Raw genomic sequence first — 23,793 nt, forward strand, 5'->3', positions numbered from 1 at the left:
ATCTACAAAAAACAGACAACTTAGCAAAGAACTTTTAAATTGTTTTTTTGCCTCTTCTTTACTAGAAGCCTGTCAAAAAACACATAATGTGTTCCCATTTTTTTGTTGAATTAAAAATATAAAAACATCTATAAATAATATCTGCCATATAAAAACATAAAATATAAAATAGTATTTTTGCACTAACAAGTTGACTCCCAAAGAGCTTGGAACACAAAAGAAGAAGTGGCAGGCAATGTTAAAGCAGATGAACAGTACATGAAAGTTATGTAATTAACAAATAAGAAAAAAAATAATCCAAGTTGTGTTGAAGCATAAAGTTGGTCCTACCAAATACTGACTTTTAAGCTCTTTCCCATTTCCTAGCAACGAATTAAAAAACAAGGTAGCTCAAGACTTTTGCACAGTACTGTAGCCATTGAATCAACATAAAATGTAGAAATAATTGTCACAAAAATTGTTGTATATCTATATTGGTTTTTTAGTTCCAGAATCACATTTATTTATGTACTACTGGGTACTGATGTAAAATAAGATTTAAATAAGAATGGTTTTTATGGTATGGGAACATCTTAGGTCGGGTAGGGTCTTTTTTTGTTTTGATCAAATGTAGTAATTATTATTAATTAGTTTCAGTTAGCACAACTTGTGTTATTGTTGATGTGTTCTTATTGCGGCTCGTTGAATGAGTATTTTTGAACCTACCCAGCTGCCATAGGTCACACGCTGCTCTCCACGGAAGTTAGATCAACCTGCCATAATAATATCATACAGTCAGACACGGTACTTTTACAGGCAATTGTTATTAAAACTAAGGATAAAATTAAAATTACGGCGTGCTAATACAGTGGTATATATTTCAAATTGATGTATTAATTTGTTTTAGAGTATGTATACATATAACAATGTAGCTGATAATATAAAGTTTATTTTATTTTGAAAATCGAATTCACGAGTTCCGGTGGGGTTGCCGTAGGTCTGTCAGAGGAGTCGTTCTAACAGACTAATGCTGTGTGTTCTTGCCATGGTTTCATGAGGTTTCTCACCGTTGCACGTGTTGCTTTTGGATCGTAAAAGGTCAGTTCAATGATCTGGTTAAAATACATACAGATTTGTGCAATTTTAGTTTAGTGTAGTTTAAATTAACATTGTGTTTCCTGCTGTCTCATTGTAAAACGTGTCTGACCTCTGTTGGTTTACAGATGGACAGACTACTTTAACATGTAAATCTTTAAATAATTTAGGTTTATCGTTTGGTTTAAACTGTAATTTTAAGAGAGAAATATCATGTATTGTAGGCAGTCTCGGAAAGAGCTACAAAAGTGCATTAAAATAGCCACCATAACAAAAAAGTAGTGTATGTTCACGATTGACAAGCAGCTTTATGATGTTTGTGTCTAAAGTTTCAACATTTAAAAATTAACCAGGAAGCTCATCTGTATGCATCTCTATCTTTTTAACTGTGCTTTTAATACAAACAATTTATAAATTATTCATTTGTAAGATATGCTTTTGCTTTGGCACATTACTTGACTTGGCACATAACTTTTGTTTTGCTGTATTTTGCTATGTTTTCTAGTGTGGTACACCCATGGCTGCCTGTGTGGTGTGTCGCTGGATGCCCAGGCTACGCCACCTCCCAGGCCTGAGAAAAGGCTTTGCCCGCGCTCAGCATGTGCATATTAAACCAGAGGATGAGGCTGATGATCTGGAGGAAAAGAGAAGCTTGTCGCCTCACAATGAAGTATGTTTAGAAGGATACAGGCTCCATTACAGCCCTTCTTCATATCATCACTGTGCATTGAACTCTGCAGCCTCCCATAGCCAAACAGACAACGATGAAGATGAGCAGTGTCTTCCCACTCTCACACCTTCTTTCTGGCAACGGAGCAATCGCTACAGTGTGAGTTGCTCACGACATCTCTCCAGCTCAAAAAACACTCTTCTGGACTTGGCCTTCAATAAAAGCTCTGAACCAGAGATCCCCTCAGCGTCCTCTTACCAGAGAAAACCTGTACTACCAGATGTTAAAGTAGACACGCGTGCCTTCCACAAATGCAGACCAGAGTATGCCTCAATGAGCCTAGACCTTAACCAGAGACCTCACCCACTCAAATGGGAAGAGGCAATGCAGCTGCTCCAAAAAGTGGCTGTTTTAAAGGGCAGCATGAAAGCATCTGATGTGTCTCAGTTTCTTATGGAGCTCAGCCGATTGCACCCAGACAAGATGCCGTTAGTGAGGAGTGACCAGCGCTTCATCATGCTCCTTCGATATTCCGTGGAACACCTTCGCCACTTTACTCAACTTCAGCTGCTAGAGGTGCTGCAGTCGTTTGTGTGGCTGGGCATGCCCTCTGCCCACGCTATACTCGAACTGTACGAGACTGAGCTGAGTCGCCGGTCCAGTCAGATGACTTTGCATCAGTTAATTTTAGCTGCTGATTTGTGGCGCTGTATAGGGAAGCAGGCACCTCAATTCCTACTGCACCTCTATGACTCCGTTCGTCTGCATCTGGGACAATTGGGCGTGCCCGAGGTGGTCCAACTGTTGTATATATTGGGAGAGGGTAGGCAGTGTCCAAAAGACCTGATCCGTCCTCTGGAGCAGCTTCTTATGAATTATTTGCCACAATTGCGACCTGAGGAGGTTGGTGTTATATGCTTAGGACTCTTTAAATCCCAAACTTCAATATCTGAGAGTGCAGTGACTCGCATTGTTGATAAGGCACTCTCTTTTGTGAAGAAGATGAGTGACTTTGCCATGGTGAATGTGTTGAAGTACCTGCGTTTCAGTTATTTATATCACAGGGCATGGCTGGAGGCCATGGCAGAGGAAGTTCCTCAGCGTGCCCACAGAATGGGTGTCAAGGGGCTAATGCATGTGGCACTGACCTGTTCTGCTCTTCATTACAGTAATGACAATATCCTTACTGCTGTCGCTGACAGAGTACCCTTGTTAGTGCCACACTGCAGAAGTAAAGACTCATGCAAACTCTTGTGGGCTTATGGCACATTAGGGTTTCTCCCATTACGGAGTCCAAGCTTCTATCCAAGTCTTACAGAATCCCTGAGGCAAAGGAAAGCTGAATTTCAACGATACCCAGAGCATCTGCTCACTGGTCTTTTAGGCTTGGCCTTTGTCTCACAGTTCCCAGAGGACCTAATTGCATTAGCCTTGAGCCCTGATTTTGTCAACTTAGCACTGAAATGCACACAGCTTGAGCTGAAGAAGGATTTGTTCACTTTAGATGGAGTTGTAGCTTTGGAGTTGCCTCAGTGGACTGGCCCTCGACTGAGCAGTGAACTTCGGGATGAGGTTACAGAAATGCTGTGGAAGTTTGCTCAGTCAGATGTGTGCCAGAAACCCGAGGTTCAGGAGGCAGAATCTGCTCTGAAAGATCTGCTTGGTGGTGAGGAGTTTGTATGTAAAAGAATGATCCTTCCCCATACTCGCTCCATTGACCTGGAAGTACACCTCAACTTCACTGGGCAGCCTGTACCTGTGAACCAAGCATCTCTAGAACAAAGCTCATCCATATCTCCTTCTAATCAGGGATGGGGGAAATTAAATGTAGGAGTTACAATAACTGATGAACTTTTAGCACAGTTGATAAATAAAAACAACAACACAAAAGCGCCTTTGGCTCAATCACCTAAAGTGAAGACTGCATCTCTTCAAAGATTACAGCCTGATGAAAGTGGGAGACTCTTTGACACAGTGTTAGACTTGACCACTGACATTATAGAAACTCTGACCAAACCCAGTCACCTTGGGTCTTCTCGCAAGGACTCCAATGAGATAGTCAAAATTGCCGTACAGGTCTCGAACAGGAACCACTTCTGCTCCCAGTCACAGCAGCTCCTGGGACTTCATGCCATGAAGAGAAGGCAGTTAAAGATAGCAGGCTATAGGGTTGTAGAGCTTAGTTATCAAGAGTGGTTTCCATTGCTGAGGAAAAGCAGAGCCGAGAAGCTGGCATATCTGCACTGCAAACTCTACGACAATCTATAATGATTCTCAGCCACAGTAAAGTGGAGAAAATTTGGAGTCCATTGCAAACTGTATAACCATCAGGCTTCTGGAAAATCTTTACAGTGTTGAAAATATTTGCACATTGCAGAATAAAAGATGTTTTGTATTGCAAAAATGTTTTTCGTTGAGATTTTTGTAAAAATATATTTTTAAATTTACATTTCAAGACTATAAAAACTGTTGATATGAAAACTAAAACATCAGCTTTTCAATGCCAGGCTGTAGTATAAAATACATTTGACATTTATATGTTCTTGTGTGTTTACTTAAATGTTAAGCTTTTCCTCATTCAAATCAATGATGATAATCTTTTCAGAGGTCAGTTCTTCTGTCTCAAGTGTGAACCTGCCCAGTTTGCACATCACATATGTCACTGTGAATATGGAATTAAAGGCGATGTTTGTTTAGGAATCTGTATTACGGCACCTGGAAAGCCAAAACCTGTTATATAACTTAATAAAGACAGGATTAAAATGGCATGCCACAACCTTTTAGCAAATGAAAACCAGAAATAACAGCATTTTACATTTTGTGTCTAACGTGTTTTTTCAAATTCAAACATGGATCTGGGTCTTCTTTCATTTCCACAGCAAAACTGTTCTGCTCATGCAAGCAGCTTGTTTATTCAAGACCATTGTGACAGTGAATTAAAAAGTGTTCAAGGATTCAAGGGTTTTTATTGTCATTTCAACACATCTGTTCACATGAGGTCAAACGGAATTTTAGGTCCCATTTAAAGCCAACAAGAATAAGTACACAACACGAGAAATACATACAAAAACAAGTGCTAAAAACATTTACAGTTTAAGTTAAGTGGAAACAAAAACATGACAGTAGGAAATTCAACAATGATTCATTCATCATGTGGGCGATGTAATTAACTTTTGCATCTTTGGTGAGTTTTTTTAAAGAACGCCTCGTGTTGGATATAATTTTCTATAATGTTGTAGTTCAACTTTTTTTTTAAAAATTTTAAAGTAAAATTTAAACAAAGTTCAAAAGATTAACAAGACAAACTGGTATCATTAAATGATGATGGATCTAAACTGTCGATAAAATGCACTTTTTATTTTTTTGAAAGTGAGTGAAGACCTTGAATGAAATTAACCTTTATGGATAAAACATTAAGTACAGTTATGTAAAAGCTGAGTAAGTCAAAATGTATAGCCTTTAGCTGCTCAGCAATTGCTTAATAACTATGAAATCAACTATATTCACTTGCTTTTAAGCCAAGATTTGTGCAACCACCTTCCTGATAGGCTTAAAAACGACATTTTAGAGTAGTAGGATACACCATTCTTAAGCATTATAGCATTTGCCCATTAATATGAAGAATTAATGTAAATCTGGTGCTGCTCAGAATTTTCAATCAGCGTTACCTAATAAATAAGTTCGAGTCTACAAGTCATAAACTAGTCACATAGCCACTAAACCTGGGAAATTATTCCTAATAGAACCCATGTTCTCAAATTCAGCTACTTTTGACTCCTCCGAGCTATCCTAAAATGGCTTTGCTCCGCAGGTCATGTTTGTTATTATGTGTATTTTTTTAAGGATGAAAGAAATTGTTAGAACTATTTTCTGTGACACCTGTTTGCTTGCTTGCCTTGTAGCTGTAAACACAAAGTGGAGTAGCGGTAGTACAGAGTTGCTTGCGGAACAGATTTTTTTTATTGCAGAGTTTTTAAATTCCTGTAACTCAAGAGTGTGTTTGCTACTGAAAGCATGGCATTTCAATGCAATTTCCTAAATGCCACTCATGGAAAAACACTGTATGCATCACTTTTCAGAGTTAAAAATCATTAATAAAACATGAATAAATTGTGAGTATTTTCATATTGCATATATGTTGTACGAGTTTGCAAGTTGATTCCTGCAATTTATCGACATGCATGGAAATCAGTGCAATGCAGGAAATCATCCCGTTTTTGCTATCATATCAGTGTCTAGGAACATGATAAAAAAAGCTGAAACGAGCCCTTGTGTGGTGAGACTGCAGGTGTGCTGTTCTTAAAATGTTTGTTCCTTCCCTTTCTATCTCTCCTTTTCTTTGTGGGTCCCTGAAGATGTTGTTGGTGCTTTAATCTTGCCAGCTGCCCTAAACAAAAAGCCGCTTCAAGGACTCTTTGTTGGACATAGTGCCAAAAAGAAAGGCAAAAAAAACAAAAAACACAGCTGGTTGAAATATTTTAACAGTAATAATTCCCAGAAGCACTGAGCAGATTTAAAATTGAAGTGTGTGATTATCTGAATTTTTCCGCATCAGGAATTAAGGGGGAAAACAGAATAAACCTGAAGTGAAGCTCAGGCCACAAGCAGGTGCCCTAATTCCTCTTTCTCTCATTCTGTCACATCCTTTAAGTCACTTGCTGGGGAGAGAAAAGTGGTATGGGGTGACAGGGGAGGAAATGAGCACTATAAAAGACAAATTCAATCAACTCTACATCTGTCTGCATATGTGGGAGCGCTTGATGATGTCCCAGGAGGAGCTGGAGGAAGCAGCAGGCCACTCTTATGCCACTGCCTCCTGCAGGGGGAATTAGAAGTGAATGAATGGAGGGAGAGCATTGTGCTATGCCTGAAACCTGCCAGCAGAGAGCATTCTTCCCTTAGGAAACATCACAGTCTGACAGAGTAGCAATGATGCAATGTTTCCATGGCAGCTTGATATTTTTGAGCATTTGAATATTTGCAAGACAATCACATTAAATAAATAATCAAAATACAATGTGTGTATGTCATAAGATCACTGGAAACACAATTTTTAAGTTAAAATAGCACACAAGGAAAATGTATTTACATTTGATCAACAGCACATAGTGCGTATAACAATATAACTAATCTACACACCCATCAAAGACAAAAGAAGCACATTCAAAGGGAGTTTCTGTTCTGTCATAAGGTAGAAAGGAGTCAATAAATACCTTCCCTTTTCTTCACAGATCTGAAAAAACTATAAAGAGAATTCACATTTTGGGACTTTCAAGTCAGTGCCATGCCCGCAGCTACAAATTTCACAGTTCTGGGGTTGCAGGAAGCATGCTTTTGAAGTTGATATGATTCAGTTTCTCATTTAGCACCATTTTCTTTGGATTCAAACGTAACTCATTGGATAGTCAAATAAATCCTTTATCCATGTAAGGAGATAACGAAAATAATGTTACAGGTTAACCCTAACCAGTGCAAACATGTTTCAGAAATAGCAGCTCTCTGCCACAGAGACACAGTTTAATAGATTGTGTGGAAAAAGTTAAATTATTATCAGCTTAGATTGGATGATTATGCACAATGAATTCTGAGTAGCAGTCAAAGCAAGGTGATAAAAATTCTCCTATTTTGTTCTTCATATCTCACCAATAACAAGATATTTATTGAGTCATTACCCTGCTATAAACAAAAGTAAGTAAAGAGAGAATAATCATTAGGATTAGACACTTTTCAAATGCGACCAGTATTTCAGCAGTTAATCGAGGAGGCTCTGGTAGAGTGAATGCTCTCTCAGTAATCCCGTCTTATTTGCATTTCAATTCTTTTCCTTTTCTCAACCTAATCCATTGCAGTCTGAAAGTAGCCTAAGCTCCATCAACATTTCTTAACTTATCTCAACATAGGCATAGTACTCTCTGTCTGCTATAATTCCTTAATTTACCTTTCAGTATAAACAGACAAATCCCAGTGTCACATATTCTTTAAAAATTGATGAATTACCTGTACAGTTACTAGCCAAGGGAGAAATCTATTTCATAGACTCGAGTCTTGAATTGGCTCCTTGACATTGTCAAGTGAGGGGAATAGGTGTGGATTAACCAGATATATGCAAATGATTTCCCCTGCGGCGTTATGTCAAATGATCCCCATCAGAGTTTTGAAAGCACTAAATACTGCCTGTGTCTTAAGTGTTTCTGTATCACTCTCTGTCACTGTCACTTCCTTTCTGACCTCTTCAGTGGCATTCAATAGCACGTGTGGCTCCTTGCCTTTAAGATTCCAAACACATAGACTGCGCTTAACCAACTGCTTCAGGAACACGGCTGATAGGGAGTGTTTGCATTCCTCACTCGTCTCAGCTGCTATTGATAGACCTTAAAAAAAGTAAACGAGGTGAGGGTTTGCTGCTTGGCTCCACATTTATTAGGAGATAAATGTTTTCGCCTGAAGAACACGGTGAATTTTGTTTGATGTGTGGTGTAATTTTCTTTATTTTCTCTTTATTTTTTTATTTATTTATTTTTTATCCCTAAGAAAATAAAGAGAATGTTTTTCATGGGCTTTATAAGCTTTAATCCATGCAATTGCACTAGCCAGCACTGGCCCACGGACCATCTTAAATCTGCCCCAGGAATATTCTAAAACTGAAGCAAAACAACCCTCCAAAAAATCTATAAGAAGCCTGATTATGATAAGAAATCCTGAGCCTAATGAATGAGGCTATACTCAAATCCACTCCACTGTTTTTTCTCATCCACCTGTGTAACAGTCAGAGAACTGACAAGATGTAGCCTAATTTAACTGCTGATATAGATGGATGTTTTTTTTAATGTTGTTTAACATTGTTTTATATCGTCATTGTAGCTATATCCCATGTAATGCTCTGTTACACAATGTGTGGCCCTTATTTTACTTTAGCTATGTCAGTATGGCCCTCTGGTAAAATGTATATTTCCCATCTCTGCTTTATTTTCACATGGACAGAGAAAAATAATCACCAGACAAGAGGTGATACTATTCTGTTTCAGCATTTGACATGACAAAGCTCTGGGATGCTACAATTTCTATTAGGTCAGTTTCTCATGTATGGTGGTAGCAGTTAGTTGTTCCTTTCCAAAGAAAAAGATTGCAAGTAGCCCACGAAAAGATCCATCATGACTAGAAGGGCCTTTACAAGGAAACAGTTGAGCAAGAGAAGCAAAACAATGATGATATGCAGCTTGGTTATTCAGTTCAAAAGTTCATCGGGAATAAACATTTGCAAATGAAAAACTCCTGTAATTAAAGCATATGCTGTTGCAATTAAAATCTCCTTGATCATACAGCAGGGACTATTTTTAGCAAGCTTGTAAAAGCGTAAGGTACTGGGGGAAAACGGTTCTTTGTTTCAATGCTAATTAATATTATTTGTCTTCCTCCCTGTGAGAGATAAGTTCAAGATGACACTTGCGCAAACAGAGTTGCATAAGCACAACGCTGCCCCGCTACACTCATCACTTGGTCACACAGATCATTACAGCTCAAAGCAGGATTGATGCAAGCTCACAAAGTCAGTGGAACTGTACAGCAGAGTCACTGTAATACAGTTGCACCATGGCATTTGCAAAGGGGTCATGGCATTATAAAACTTCGTAATCATGCAAATTCTGGCTGGCACATCACAAAGAATTTCAAGGTCAGTTTTGGTTTACTGCACTGCAACGGCCCTGAAACTTTTTTTTGTTTTGTTAATAAAGCGATTTCAAATCCCCATTTTAATGATATTTATGTAAACACTGATGAAGATTGCCACTTTATGGGTGTAAAATTGGCTACCCACACACAAATGATTACAACAAAATGATGGACATAGCCTATATTTTTCGAACGATGTGACAAAAGCCGGTGTCTTTTTTATCAAAACAGCATGCAGCTCATGGTTTGTTCAAGTTCCTCTAGAAATAAAAATGGTCTTGGAACCACACATGCTCCTAAGTCATCATATATTCAGCAGCTTGTTACCAAGTATGCCTGTCTGCCTTTTGGCACGAAGCAGGTAGTGCACAGATGACTGTTGCTGCAGGAAACAAGGGTGAGGAGAGCAGTCAGTGAGCTGAGAGATCCAAAAAATTTCCATTGACCTGAGGGGAACTGGAGACTTTGCTTATAATTATCTATTGGTGTGACATCTTTTATATTACATGTAGCCTTTTATTTTTATTGTTAATATAAAACATAGATAACTGCCGTGTGAATAATGAACAAAAAAAGCATTAAAGCCAATTGAGTCAATTAAAAAAATATGCGTTTGGAACACCAGATTTTGTGAGTTCTTTAACTGCCACAAGGTAACATGGAAAAAGACATTTTCATTTGTTGCTTTTGAACAATGAAATCATAAAGCCTTAAGCGATATCTACAAATCCAAGAGCTTATAAGCTTCAGGTTGAATTAAAGGATTGATGTATTTTTTACGTGGTTATATGGGTTCAGTTATTCTCTTTCAATTAACAGGGCCTAAAAACTTTCAACAACAGCTGAGTCACAGCACTGAAACTTCAGCCTGACACATATCAGGATTCAGGCTGCTTATCGTGCAGGATGGGTGAAGGTGAGATGAGAAACGGTTGCAACAAACAGAACAGGAGTTGCAATTTTGGCACGAATCAATGACACCTTTACTTTGGGTGCATTAAGCAAAAGCTCAGTGCACCAACAGCTTATACACAAGGATAAAGATCACTTGCAGGTTTTAAGTATCAAAGTCCTTGAGAGATGTTCAAAAGCAAATGAAATTACCAATTAATTATTTATGTGCAAAATGTCCTTCCAAATACTACTCATCACTGTGGTATTATACACATTTCAAGTTGAAACTCTTGAACTTTGCAGCAATGCTCTAATTTTAAAAATCTTGTTGTTTCCAAGTTTACTCTGTTGTTGTGAGTTGGTTCAAAGTTGCCATGTAAAGGATTCAGATAAAGGATGTGAAGGAATCATATACTATTCACATACCATCAGTTTAACTAGCCAGTGCATTTATCACCATTACTGCTTCTAAATGTGACATTTCTGGTGTCCCATTTGGACACTTTGACGCACTTTGGGCACTTTGACTGAAGAGGTGTACATTTTACAATTTACAGTTTTAAATAAATGCTGAAATACTGAAGGCACTTTGTCCCCAAAATATAATGAATGCTGACACCCAAAAGCTTGTGTGCCATTTATCTTTTTGACAAAATTGAGCCCCATTTATGTCATGTGTGTTGAAGTCAGTGACAATTTCTGGACGCAGTATATTTAAGGTGGCTGAGTTGAAGATGAAACGGGACTGACAGAGCTCACAGGGCTGATGGTGGTGGCAGGAGTCACCATGACAAAGAAGACAGAATATACGGGCAGATGAAGGAGGGTGTGGAGGAGCAGAAGAACTGAGACTTGGGAAGGGGACAGAAGCTGTCACTATGTGGAGAAGCTTGGCTGGACTGGCAGGTGAGGTGGTGGAGTAATCTAACAGAATTGTTCAAATGTAAAAAGAAAAAAAAGAACAGAACAAAATGAATCAAGACAAGCAGAAAGACCTGCAGTTTCTATCACTTAGCCAGGAAGAAGCATCTGGCAGAGAGTGACTGAAATGCTGAGTTAGATATACTGCCGGTGATGAGTTAATGAGAATCAAGATACATGGGAGAAGTTTTCTGTCAGTGTTTTCTGCCAAGAGCACTTGGAAGGTTAGACTCTTTTTTTTAGTATTCCTAAAGTTCATCTCAGCACACTTAAAAATGACTGTAGTAACAGTTGCAATGATAATGCATTTTAGTATTATTTGTCTTTGTCCCTAAGCAGTCACAACAGAAGGCTGCACCTCTCTGAGCCTGAGTTCTTTCTGTTAAAAGGCAGTTTTTCCTTCCCACTGTTGCAAAGTGCTTGTAAAGGCAGCTTTCTTGCCACTCTGCTTGTGGTCCAGGTGTGTGGCAGTCTAGTTTTTCCACTGTGTGTACTGAAAAATGTAAACTTTATTTGCTTGATGTTTTGGTGCAGTGCCTCTGTGTGGTTAAGAAGCGGAAATAATTCCGTGCATGTTTCTCCTCTTATCTGCTTTGCTGCAAATAGTTCTTTAACTTGCTTTGGGAATTTCTGGGACACATGATGAAGCCTTTGCCTCAGGTTTGCTAACTAAAGGGTCCACCATCAAACCAGCCCATTAAATTGAATCTGCAATTATTCTTCTGAATTATTCTTAGAAACTACAATGAGCCATCCAAGTAATTCTATTGCTTTTGAAAGAAACATTGCAATATGTATTCAGTTGAATTAACGTTTGCAGAGATGTAATGGATTGAATATGTTTGCTAGCAGCATATGCAATTATTTATGTTCTTAAAAATTATTTATGGCATAAAACCCCTGATGCTAAGATCAATTTATTAACCATGCCTGTTTTATTAATATATATATAAATGCAATGCACTATATGAATGGCATTGGGAGCTGCCTAAAAATGTCCTGTCAGTAGTGTAGTAGATTAGTATATTAGAATTTTTAGCATAGTTTTATAAGTTAGTTAAGAATGCTGCAAATTTGCTGTGTAAAAGATACCATTCTAAAAACTGGCAGAGAAAATAATTTAAAAAGTGAAAAGTTTTAAATATTATTTAAAAAAAACATTAAAAAAATTTTTGGGCAGAAAGACCTCAGGGCACACTTCCCCCACTAACAGTAATGGGGAAAGCTGAAGGGTGTGCCATGGCTATGACTCACATAGAGAGAGAAAAAGCAATGCAGGGAAACAAAACAAGAGACAAAAGGAAAGGGATTACAGAGGAAACAGAGGCAGAGAGGGGGATGTACAACTAGCGATAACCACTGTGACTGTAAATATTAATGCTGTCATAAATAGAAGGGGAAATGCCGCCTTGAGGCGACTTTTGTTGTGATTTGGCGCTATATAAATAAAATTGAATTGAATTGAATTGAATTGATGATGAAATGTTGCAACATCATGAACTGAGGCAAACATAGAACCCTGAAAGTTTAATCCTACATGTCTGTGATATAAAACCCTTTTCTCTGTTCTCAGCTTCAATGGATCAGCTGCTTGGACTTCAACTTGTGTTTGCATGAGGATAGAATTACAACATCACAACAGCATCACGGTAATCTGTCTCATGCAATGCAGAGGTATATTATTCTTTAGTGGTCCACCACGGATTAATGAACATGCAACCTTTGAGAGGAAATTAAACTTGTCCGCATGCTTTTAAGCATAAGGAAACCATCTTCTGCTTAATGGAAATTCATATTTTAGCATGTAATTATACCCCAGTAACCCTAATAGACAAATTTAAAGTGATGTGTTAACAATTGCGTAATGATTAATTATATTATCTCTAACACTGAGGGATCAGGTATTGAGATGTGCAAGGGGGGTAATTACAGAGACAGAGCAGCACACTAATAAACACACATTTGAAAACGCTACACCCACCGCTGCTGGTTAATGAATTCTGTCCTTGCTTGCATTATATCATCAAGAAGTATGCTGCCGTAGACAGTTGATGAAAGGGCTAGTGAAATTTAAAATCTTTCCAGTGTTCCAACTTCTATTCATAAATAAGTGATGAGTTGTACATTGTAGCGCATTCACATTGCTCTGACAATTGCAAAACATTGTGCTCTGCTGCACATTATTGAAGAGCCTTTCCGTTTCATGACCTTGACGTTGTGAGAAATAGAGGATGTAAAGTGTGAGAGTGTATTGTATTGTCGGTGCAGCTCCTTTAAAGGGTAGCCTCAGTTAAATCAAAAACAAGTTGCTTCCTTCCTGAATTATACCCACCTTATCGCCTGATGGCAAGCAATGACTAATGGGCATTTTGAATGAAGTGGTGTGCAAGAAGGACAATTCTTTTTCCTGCGGTGCAACAGTGGGTGCCAGAATGTTACTGTGGTCAGTCAGCAAAAGGCCAAAGTGAGCAGTAAATAAGAGGATATAGCAAAAGGGGGAGGACAGGTGTCACGACACAACAACAAAACATAAAAAAGGAAGATTTACATTCAAAAAAGAGATTGAAAAAATAATTTTAGGTTAGCTATAAATGTCAAGTTCCATTCCAAAGCTGTCTTGTGTTGCACAGACATTTTTTCTGTCACAATGGAGGGAGGGGGGGGCAGTCACTTTTCTTTTTGTTCCCTTACTCTCTGCACGTTCACCAAGCCAATGCGTCTTTAAACAATTGCCTCTAAAGCCAGTTTTTTAAATAGATTTGACTGCATGCAAATCCAGAATTACTGACCTCATTCTTAAGGATTGACGCGCTGCTGGACCTTTTGATCAGACATTTTCAAGTTTCTGTCTTTGATGCTTATCAACACATCCTGCTGCTGATTAGGATCCATTCCTGCTTTAATCTGGACAACTTAATTATACAGGAGATGTCAGATTTCCAAGGATGCTCTTATTCTGAGTGTGGTAAATGCAAAATGTCAATATTTGATGTTGCCATCCACCACGAACAGAAAAGCTCAGTTTTTTTGAGAGGGGCAGAAACACATGCATGTAAAATGCAGTTCATTCATATAACATAAAGCTTTTTTTTAATTATTAAAAAACAAGTTATATTTAAAGATTGAACTATATTATATATATTTAAGCAATTGACAAAAAAATAATAACTAAATACATTCAGAGCTTTCTAATTTTTCTTTTAAACCAGCAGCTTCAGTGTATAGTAGTGACACACAAAATTGAAGCTCCAATATGGTTAAATTTAGGTGCAAAACAAGGGGAAAGTCCAACTTAATATTACCCTCCTGTTCTGAATCAAACCACAAATTACTAGTTCCTTTAAAATGATTATGTTAGTTTAATATGGTGTTTTGTTTTGTTTTTAAACTCTGTGAACAGCACTAGAAGCCCTCCATAGCGTTGTATTTAAGAATAATGAAGAAGTGAAATGTCCATCCATCTTCCCATACTCAGGCAGGCTACACCCTGGACAGGTCGATAGTCTGTTGCATGGCTAACACAGAGAGACACACAACCAGTCACACTCACATTCACACCTAGAGCCATACAATTCAATTTTGTTTCCTCCGCTGTACCCTATAGGTACCTATACTGTATTATATATTTCCAGTTTTGAAATATTTGACCCAGAGAAACTGCTACTTCTTTCTTTTCCATGTTCTCCCTTTTCCGCTGCAGTACCTGAATTTAAGTTATAGTACCCAGTATTTCAGTGATACAGATCCATAATTACCCTTTAAACAGCAAGGTGTACGAAACCTGCTGCTGCCATCTGCAATCATCCCAGCAGGTGCCATATGAGCACGGGATTACCTTGATTAATGTAGTTAATATCCTCTGTTCTAATTATAAAATGCAGTGCGTACTGTAAAAGAAGTGGTGTGTGTTTCTACTACTTTCCACGCTTGACTGTTTTCCTCTGAATGAATGTTGCTTTGATCTGGTAGCCAGTGGCTAGGTGGGGAGTTTAACAGTGTTAAAACCAGTGGGAGAAATCTCACTGTGGGAACAAGAACCCATCAAGATTGCAATCGCTATCAGCACTGCAAACACTCAAGAGAAGAGGAGGAGGAAATTTAGTTCAGTAATCTGCTCATCTGAGGCCTCAATTCGTTCACCACACCAGATGCTCATCACATCCAGTGACAAGAAAGACATTTGTCTTCTGTTTTTAGCTGCATTTCTGTGTCAAATCTGGAATTTTGAATATGCATGTAAAGCCCCACACAAACTCAGGTGTTTTCAAATATGCAGGATATGTGATGAATTATTAACAGACATTGTGAAATCTAAAATAGTGCCTTTAAATAATTTACCCGAGCTCTTATGGGTTTCATATTGTAAACTAGTGTAGGGATTGATTTGTTGTCTCACATTGCCAAGGTTTTGCTTTAATAGTTACAACAGCTGTTTAAAATGATTGCATTTTAATTTGTTTGCCATTCAGAGAAGCTGAATGTGGTATCGACATAGAACAGCGTGTCTTCTGACCAAACAAAATGGTCTCAGCTGCAGCAGGTGGATTTGATGTTCCAAAGTGTATGCAAATATAAATTTTCCTGCCTACTACTTTGTGTGTGCAGCAATACAAATCTACCATATTTTCAAAGGGTCTATCTAGAGTCCACAAACTTGCCTTGGGAGACATCTAATCCTAAGGCCTTTTAATTAAAGTAATCAAAAATGTTTTTTTTTAACTACAGTTCACATCCTTTTGAATTATTCTTAACATTGTCCTGATTTTTATGTTTTTTTTAGATGTGTAGTGTCAGGCTTGCAGTCACCTCAGTTACTGTTCGCTGATGCTGCAGTTGCAGATGCAGCTGTGTTCAGGATTCAGCAGGGATTGTCAGTGTTCTCTCTTAATGTGCTTTTACCCATTTTAGTGCTAACCTCAGCTATGTGTCATTAGTTGTTTTTTTTGTTTTTTTTTTGTAATAGCCCAGTTATTTTTTGCTTGCTTTTTCTTTTGTTGTTTCATGTGAACAATCATTTCAGTGTCGTGTAGCCTCACAAGAGGCTATGGTATTATTGGTCTTTCAATTGTTTCGCTATTGTTACTTGTTACAGTAATAAGTAACAGTAACAAAAAAATGAAAGACCAGCAATACCGCCTGGGGAACTGCACCCCAGGAAAAGAACCCTAATTATCATACCAACTGTTCATACAATGCACGAAGACTCCTTACTAGCAAGGCAGAGGCGTGGCATGTTCATTTTATTAGTTTTTGGACAAATCAGACAATCAAAAAGACCGAAGCTGTGACAAAAATCAAATGAAAACTCAAACAAAATCTACATTAGATGATTAAAACATTACTTTATTGTGATAATGGTTTAAAAAGAGGTCACAATATAATAATAATAATAATAATAATAATAATAATAATAATAATAATAATAATAATAATAATAATAATAGCCCAGCATCAGTGTTACTTTGATGCTTCTTTAACTTATATTTTATTTTATTTTGTTATCATTGTTGTATGATGTAAAATCTGATCGTGTAGGGTCCTTGCTATGCACCTGTGGAGCTTTTACTCTGTTGTTTATTTATTGTAGACTTTACTGTTTGTATTCTTTAACTGCTGCAACGCAATTATTTCCCTTGTGGGATGAATAAAGTATCTATCTATCTATCTATCTATCTATCTATCTATCTATCTATCTATCTATCTATCTATCTATCTATCTATCTATCTATCTATCTATCTATCTATCTATCTATCTATCTATCTATCTATCTATCTATCTATCTATCTATCTATCTATCTATCTATCTATCTATCTATCTATCTATCTAAATACAACTAGTTGTGGGCCACTTGAGAAGACAATTTGCACAGAGTGCCCAGTGGGAAGGGGACCTCACTAAAGGTGGCCAGCATTCCAACAACATAGCCCTCTATCGTAATAATAGGAAAAACTAGATAAAGACAAATTGAGAGCTCCAATAAAACCAAACAAACAAAACAAGACAGGGAAACTCTGTTTAAAATACAAAACACTTGTGTGGTTGTATTTTGGCCAATACAAATACAACAATCAAGTTAAAACATAATAAAGGTGAAATACAATAAACAAGGTCTAAACAAGACAGCAGCAGGGGAAGTCTATAAAGAGCAGAAAAACAATTGTTTTCCTGGGTCCACCTGACTATAGTCCCAAACTTAATGCTGTGATCCTGCTAACCACAGGCAGGCATTTAGCAGCTGAAGACAGTCACAAAGGGAATGAAAAATCTGGTTCACGAACATCAGGATTAGACTGTAACAGCAAGAGAGCTTCTAAATGTACTCTAAACACTTTAAATCCATTTTCCACATACCTGCAACCATCACTGCCATCAGCAACCAGAATAAGACCAAAAAGCCAAGACAGATTTATCGGCTACAGGTGCTCCTTATAATCAAGCTCTGCTTGGAGAAATAGACGAGGTGTCGGGGTTAATGCTGTTCAAAAGCACTACAGATAAGAAACATTTTTTAGTAGAATGCTTCACTCTGCAAGCACATACATGTTAGAACAAGACTTGGAGTCTGTAACTATGATAATCTTTATATGGCTGTGCTTTATGGCAAATGCTACTGAAAAATGCACACAGTGACAATGCCAACATGTCAATGTTTAACAGGTAAAGTGTAAATGATTGCGCAACACAACACAAAATACATCAATGATCAACCAATAGAGGAAATGTTAGATATAATTGTTACAAAGGTGTTGTATGAAAGTTATTGGCTGTCTGTTGAGGCTGTTAGAGTCAATCAATTAAAGCCACAAATGTCAATTTAAAACCGGTACTATAGGGGGCAAAAACTTCACACACACACAAAAACCACACAGTTCATTAGGATCCATCATCTGAGGATCATGGATGTGTGAAAAATATTAGAGAAGCGGTAGACTGAAGGATCTATAACACTAACATTAATATGCACATTTTCACTCTAGGCTGGAGTGGAAGTGATAATATGAGAGCAATGGTACAGATAGACACACTCACATTACTGAAAAAAGAAAGCAAATATATATAATAAACATTTAACAAATGAGGGCCTGTAAGATTTACTAAAGTGGTGGAGTTTTGAATGTGAGAATATAAAGTTGAGGTTGAAAGCACATGCTGTTAAAAAAGTTATTCACAAAAGAGCATGACACACTTCCGGGCTGCTGTTTGTTTAGTTTTTGTGTTCTTATGACATCTTTCTAAGTATTCTAAAAGCATACTCTTTTGTAAAAAAAGAAACAATCCTTGTCAAAATATGTGAAGTCTTTTAGTGGTTGACTGGACAAATTTGACACATCTCTTGGGAAATCTTGGCAGTCAACCAACAATAGCCTGTCAATTATCCAGTCAACAGTGAACGACTGAAGTTGTGTCTTACATAAATTGTTATGAGCTTCATCAGTATTAGCAGAGCTGACACATGCTTTCAGAAGGCCTTCTCAGTCTTTTGACTTGTTAAGAGCTGTGTAGCTGCACGATACTTAACACAAAGGAGAAACTTGAAAGAACTGTTTTGATGCACTTGCCACCAGCCTACAGTACACAGCCTTCAGCAAATAAAGCTTCTCAGGGTTGTTAATGAGGGAAGATATGAATGGTCAAATGTAGTTAATGCTGAGGCACTGGGTTACCACTCTTTGAAGTGCTTCTTTTTGAATATTAATGTTATTCATGACCTATTTGCTTCTTTACTTTATGGAAATTCCTGATGGCCTTGTTGCCCTGATGCATTCATAGAGGATATGAAAATGCTGCTGGCACAACAAGAAAATAATTAATAAGGGAGTATATTCACAAAGTTCTTAACAAGAGCAAACAATAAGGCAATAACACTGCATTCACTTTCCTTTGGATGTCTGCGCAATTGTGCAAAATTAACATCAAATTCAGGATCTCATTATAGTACAACAAATAAAATTCTGAGTGAAGACATTTGTTTGACAGCTTGTATATGGCAGTACTCCCTGGGGTTCAGTAGATGGTTACCCAACACCCCCACCTTGCCATCTGTCTGGATCCATTGTAGCTTGTTGTAAATCCCACAGGATACTCAGAGGGAAGAGAGACAGAAACACAGAAAAGTGCTTTTAGGAACCACAGTACACCATAAGCCTGTCACGAGAGTTTTGAGTAGTATGCCTTGAACTATACACTGTTTAAAAAATTATCTTCAAGTTTAAATATAAAAGCATCTCAGCCACCAACTTTACTCCGGTGTTCGCGGCACTCACATAAATAGGCCTTTCTCAGTGACCGAAATGCACTGAGAAATGGTTTTTGCAAAAATATGATGATGATTAAAATAACAGTGACACCTAATTTAACACTGGTGCTTGAATTACTCTTACATTTTGTACCAAGTCAGGTTAAGTACAAATAGCTCAGAAACTGCAACACATGGATAAAAAAAGAGACGAAAGCAGAATAATATCTAGAAGGTGTTTACATTTTTTTTCTATGAAACAACTTGAAGAGAACAGTGATTTAAGTGGACACTAGCCTGTGTCTGACATGCCAGGGGTTATGTTGCAGTTTTTTTAAGCCATGCCTCGTGCTGTGAAATTACTGAACCAGATGCCAAAAGAACATGTGGAGATGAAGGCCACAGTAGGTTCTCCTGTCACCCATAGTGTCTAGTCAACTGCAGTGTCCTTGAGCAAGATCAGTGGGTGTAGCATTATTTGACCCTGTGCCAGAGCAAAATATTGCAGTTTCAGTAATTATTAGCGCTTATATGGCCCCTCCTTATATTGCCTGATTTCACTTTACAGCTTGGTTTTAATTAAACAAGACAAGACTCTGTAAAAGATTCAGGAAGCCCCCTCATCCATGCGATTTGCACCAAATAAAGCAAAGATGCTCTACGCAAACCATTTTAATACCCTTGAACCCAAATCTACAGCTACTTGTGCTCTTTAAGCACACTGCTGAGATAAGAGGCTGCTAATTGCTGCTGCGTGCCATGCTCTTTCTTTTCTTTTTTCATGGTGTATATCAGGTGTCCTCTGTGAGTCCACAAAACCTTGCTATTAATATAAATAAAAAATCTGAAATCCAATATTGAACAAACATGACTCAGAAATTGAGATTATGTGTACATTATATGTACAACCACAATTTAAATTTGGATGCTGTGCAAAAAGTAGATAAAAACAGATTGCAGTGATTTCCAAATATCAAAGCAATAATTCCTTTACATCAGAACATAGAAACATAGCAAATGTTCACACTGAAGAAAAAAACAACAAAAAAGCTCATTTTGAATTTGATGGCAGCAGCAGGTCTCCAGAGATTTGAGACAGGGCCATGTTCACCACTCTGTAGCATCCCCACTTCTTTTAACAACACTCTGTAGAAGTCTGCGAAGTGCAGAGACCAGATGATGGAGTTCTGGGAGAGGAATGGTGTGCTTTTCAACAATCCTGGGTCTTCATTGCATATTTTGCATTTCGTTTTGTACCAAATATTTTCAACTGGTAAAAGGTCTGGACTGCAGGCAGGCCAGCACCCAGACTCTTCAAGCACAAAGCCATGTTATTGTAATAGTTGCAGCATGTGCTTTTGTCTTGCTGCAATATGCAGGGGTTTCTGTGAAAAAGAGGTAACCTGGAAGGGAGCATGGCTGCTCTAAAACCTGTATATGGAATATATATATATATATATATATATATATATATACTGTATATACTATAAAACCTGTTTATACCTTTCAGCATTAACAGTGATTTTTCAGATCTCCCAGCTGCCAGTTCCACATCCCACCATACCATCAGAGATGCAGGCTTTTGAACTGAATGCTGGTAACAAGCCTGATGGGCTGTCTCCTCTTTAGTCCAGAGGACATTACGTTCATATTTTCCAAAAAGAATTTCAAAATTCAATTTGTCTGATCACTGAACAGTTTCCACTTGGCTTCAATAAATCTTAAACGAGCTTTGTCCCAGAGAAGGTAGTTGCTTTTCTGGATCACATATGTTTTTTTTCATTGCATGATAGAGCTTTAACCTGCATTTGTGGATGGCATGGTGAACCGTGCTCACTGACAATGATTTCTGGAAGTGTTCGTGAGCCCATGTGGTGATTCCCATCCAGAATCATTCCTGTTTTTCATGCAGTGACAGAAGTAAAGATGCTATTTTTATACCTAATCATGTAACTGACCTGTTACCAATTAACTTAACTAATTAACTGTAAAATGTTCCTCCAGCTGTTGCTTCTTTACTTCTTTTCCAGTCCCCCCCCCCCTTCTTAATGTTTTTGTGGTGTGTTGCTGCCAAATTCAAGCTGAGTTAATATTTTCCATTTAATAGCACAATGTATTACAGTAAACATCTGACATATTTTCTGTTTTTCACTCTGAACAAAATATGGGTGTCTGAGATTTACAAATTATTGTATTGTTTTCATTTAAATCTTAGCGTCCCAACACTTTTAGTTGTGACTTGTAGTGTATCACTTGTAGTGTCTAGTCAGCTGCAGTGTTACTCAACAGGAACAGCAGGTCATTGTACGTGACCCTTTTCCACTGCAAAAATATTGCAATTTGAATGAAGATTAGCTCTTATATTGCCCTTGCTTGTATTGCTTTGGGTTTGTGGCTTGGTTATAATGAAACAACATCAAACCATGTCAAAGATAACACCAAATAAATGGAAGATAAACCACAAAAGTCAGTTCATTACCCAGACTACTTGTGCTGTACCTCTAAGCATAATGGTGAGATAAGAGGCCTTTGTACCAGCTGGTAATGTACCCAGCCTTCATACTGCAGATCAAGTCTCTTTTGAATCGTCCACAAAACCTTGACATTATGCATAATAAAAAAGAAAAATCCAGTGATGACTTAACAGTTCTGTTGCAAAAGAGAAGCATCTCAGTGGGAATTCATCATTTAAAGAGATTAAAATCTGAGCACAGCCTTGTGACACTAATTTTCTAAGGTTTAGCTGTTATCACTTTATAAATCTGGTACAAAATGTTCCACTTGAAGGTTTGCATTAAGGGTTTAATTATGGACTGAATGTTAGCCTATTAGAAAGAATGCACAACTGGAGTAATATTACACACAGTTATTAAGTGCACTTTTTAATGTGATGTTTTTCTGTCCAAGGAAAAATATGCAAAAGGCAGACAGTATGTGAGAGGCCTTAGTCTTTTCAACGTTAAAAATGTTTGATCTGATTCACTGTTACTCGTCAAAACAAACTAAACAATCAGACATTTAAAGGCAAGGGTGAGCTACTTCCCCCAGCTGTCTATTTGACTCGATGGCATGGTCAGGAAGGAGAAGAGGGAAATATGCAGCAGTGAAGAAGTACATCTGCATTTAAATTCAGAGTGCCACAGTACATGGGCAATCTATAATAGTCCACTCACGCATCATAGAGCTCCATTGAGCAGTTTCACAGCCAAGTCAGATTTATCTTGACGTTTTAAGTTTTGGAAGTGTGACACATCTAGAAGAGACTGTTTGAAATAATCATAAATATGATTACAAACTGCTTTAGCTGAGAGAATACGTGTTTCCCATTTAAAGCAGACCAGACTGTAAATAAAAATGTATAATCTTGCCCTACAGTTTTGTTTGAATGGCTTCTGTAGAAGCAAGTGTCTGATCTTAAGAGCACTACCATTGTTCAGACACGGATGCTTTTTCACTGTGAGGTTTATGTCTCTCCTTCTCCTCAACTGAAGGAGGATACACAAACAGGGCCCTTTCAGGTCACATCTTTTTCAAATCAGTGGGAGACGCTCTTGTAGTGGCTCATGCTGGTGTGCTGCATTTGGAAATAAATGTATCATGAAACCAACAAACAAAAAGAAGATGTTTCAGTATAGTGACATACTTCATTACATAATTCACAAACGTGGGATGTTCTCAATGGCCTGTGTGTTGTTGCTATGAATTACAGGTCAACAAGCATGCCATTCTCTTATAGCAATTACAGCAGCACTTCAGGCCAAGATATAGAGGAGGACATGCCCTTGATGCAATGAAGAGCCAAGAGGAAAAGGGGCTGGAAAAAAAGAAGTGGTTGAATATCGGGGCACAGACAGAGGTTAATGTGAGATGAGCCACTCTGCAGGGCAGCAGAAGTATGCAGTATGCTTGTGACTGAAAGAGGAAAACATGATAGTCAGAGGAACCCACATTTAAAAAGTGCATTAATTTTAATTTGTTTCGTTTTGGCAGGAAATCTCAGAGAATTATATTATGCATACAGCCAGCAAGTCTGGCATTGTTAGAATTCAAGAGCTATGAAAACCTCCTAAAAACATAAATTCACTGTTTTCACAGGACCGGATTTTAGCTCACCCATTGCCAAAGCTTTTCTCTTTTCTTGATGTAAAATATCATTCTTATGTTTAGTGTGAATACTATTAATGGGAGGATGAGGGAGGATTTTGTCACTTTTCTCAGGTTGGCAGTCGTAAGCTTGGATAAACCCTCATAAATATTAGCCTGTCTCAGACACACTGTTTCCAGTTGTTGCAAATATACTGGCAATACCAAGCAAAATCTGGGCT

The 23,793-nt window shown here is 37.8% G+C and overlaps 1 protein-coding gene across 1 annotated transcript; it reads left to right on the forward strand.

Annotated features, from left to right (window-relative positions):
* Positions 1-933: 933 nt before the first annotated feature.
* LOC116319285 (FAST kinase domain-containing protein 5, mitochondrial) lies at positions 934-4,698 on the forward strand. Its single transcript, XM_031738568.2, has 2 exons — positions 934-1,077; positions 1,580-4,698. Exon 2 carries the CDS (start codon positions 1,592-1,594, stop codon positions 4,010-4,012), a length of 2,421 nt encoding a protein of 806 aa, XP_031594428.1. The 5' UTR covers positions 934-1,077; positions 1,580-1,591; the 3' UTR covers positions 4,013-4,698.
* The last annotated feature ends 19,095 nt before the right edge of the window (positions 4,699-23,793 follow it).

This window comes from Oreochromis aureus, linkage group 16 (assembly GCF_013358895.1).
Source record: "Oreochromis aureus strain Israel breed Guangdong linkage group 16, ZZ_aureus, whole genome shotgun sequence".
NCBI lineage: Eukaryota > Metazoa > Chordata > Actinopteri > Cichliformes > Cichlidae > Oreochromis > Oreochromis aureus.

Bases quoted from the DNA above. Each gene is read 5' to 3' on its own strand.
- LOC116319285 (XM_031738568.2), top strand. From the start codon at position 1,592: ATGGCTGCCTGTGTGGTGTGTCGCTGGATGCCCAGGCTACGCCACCTC.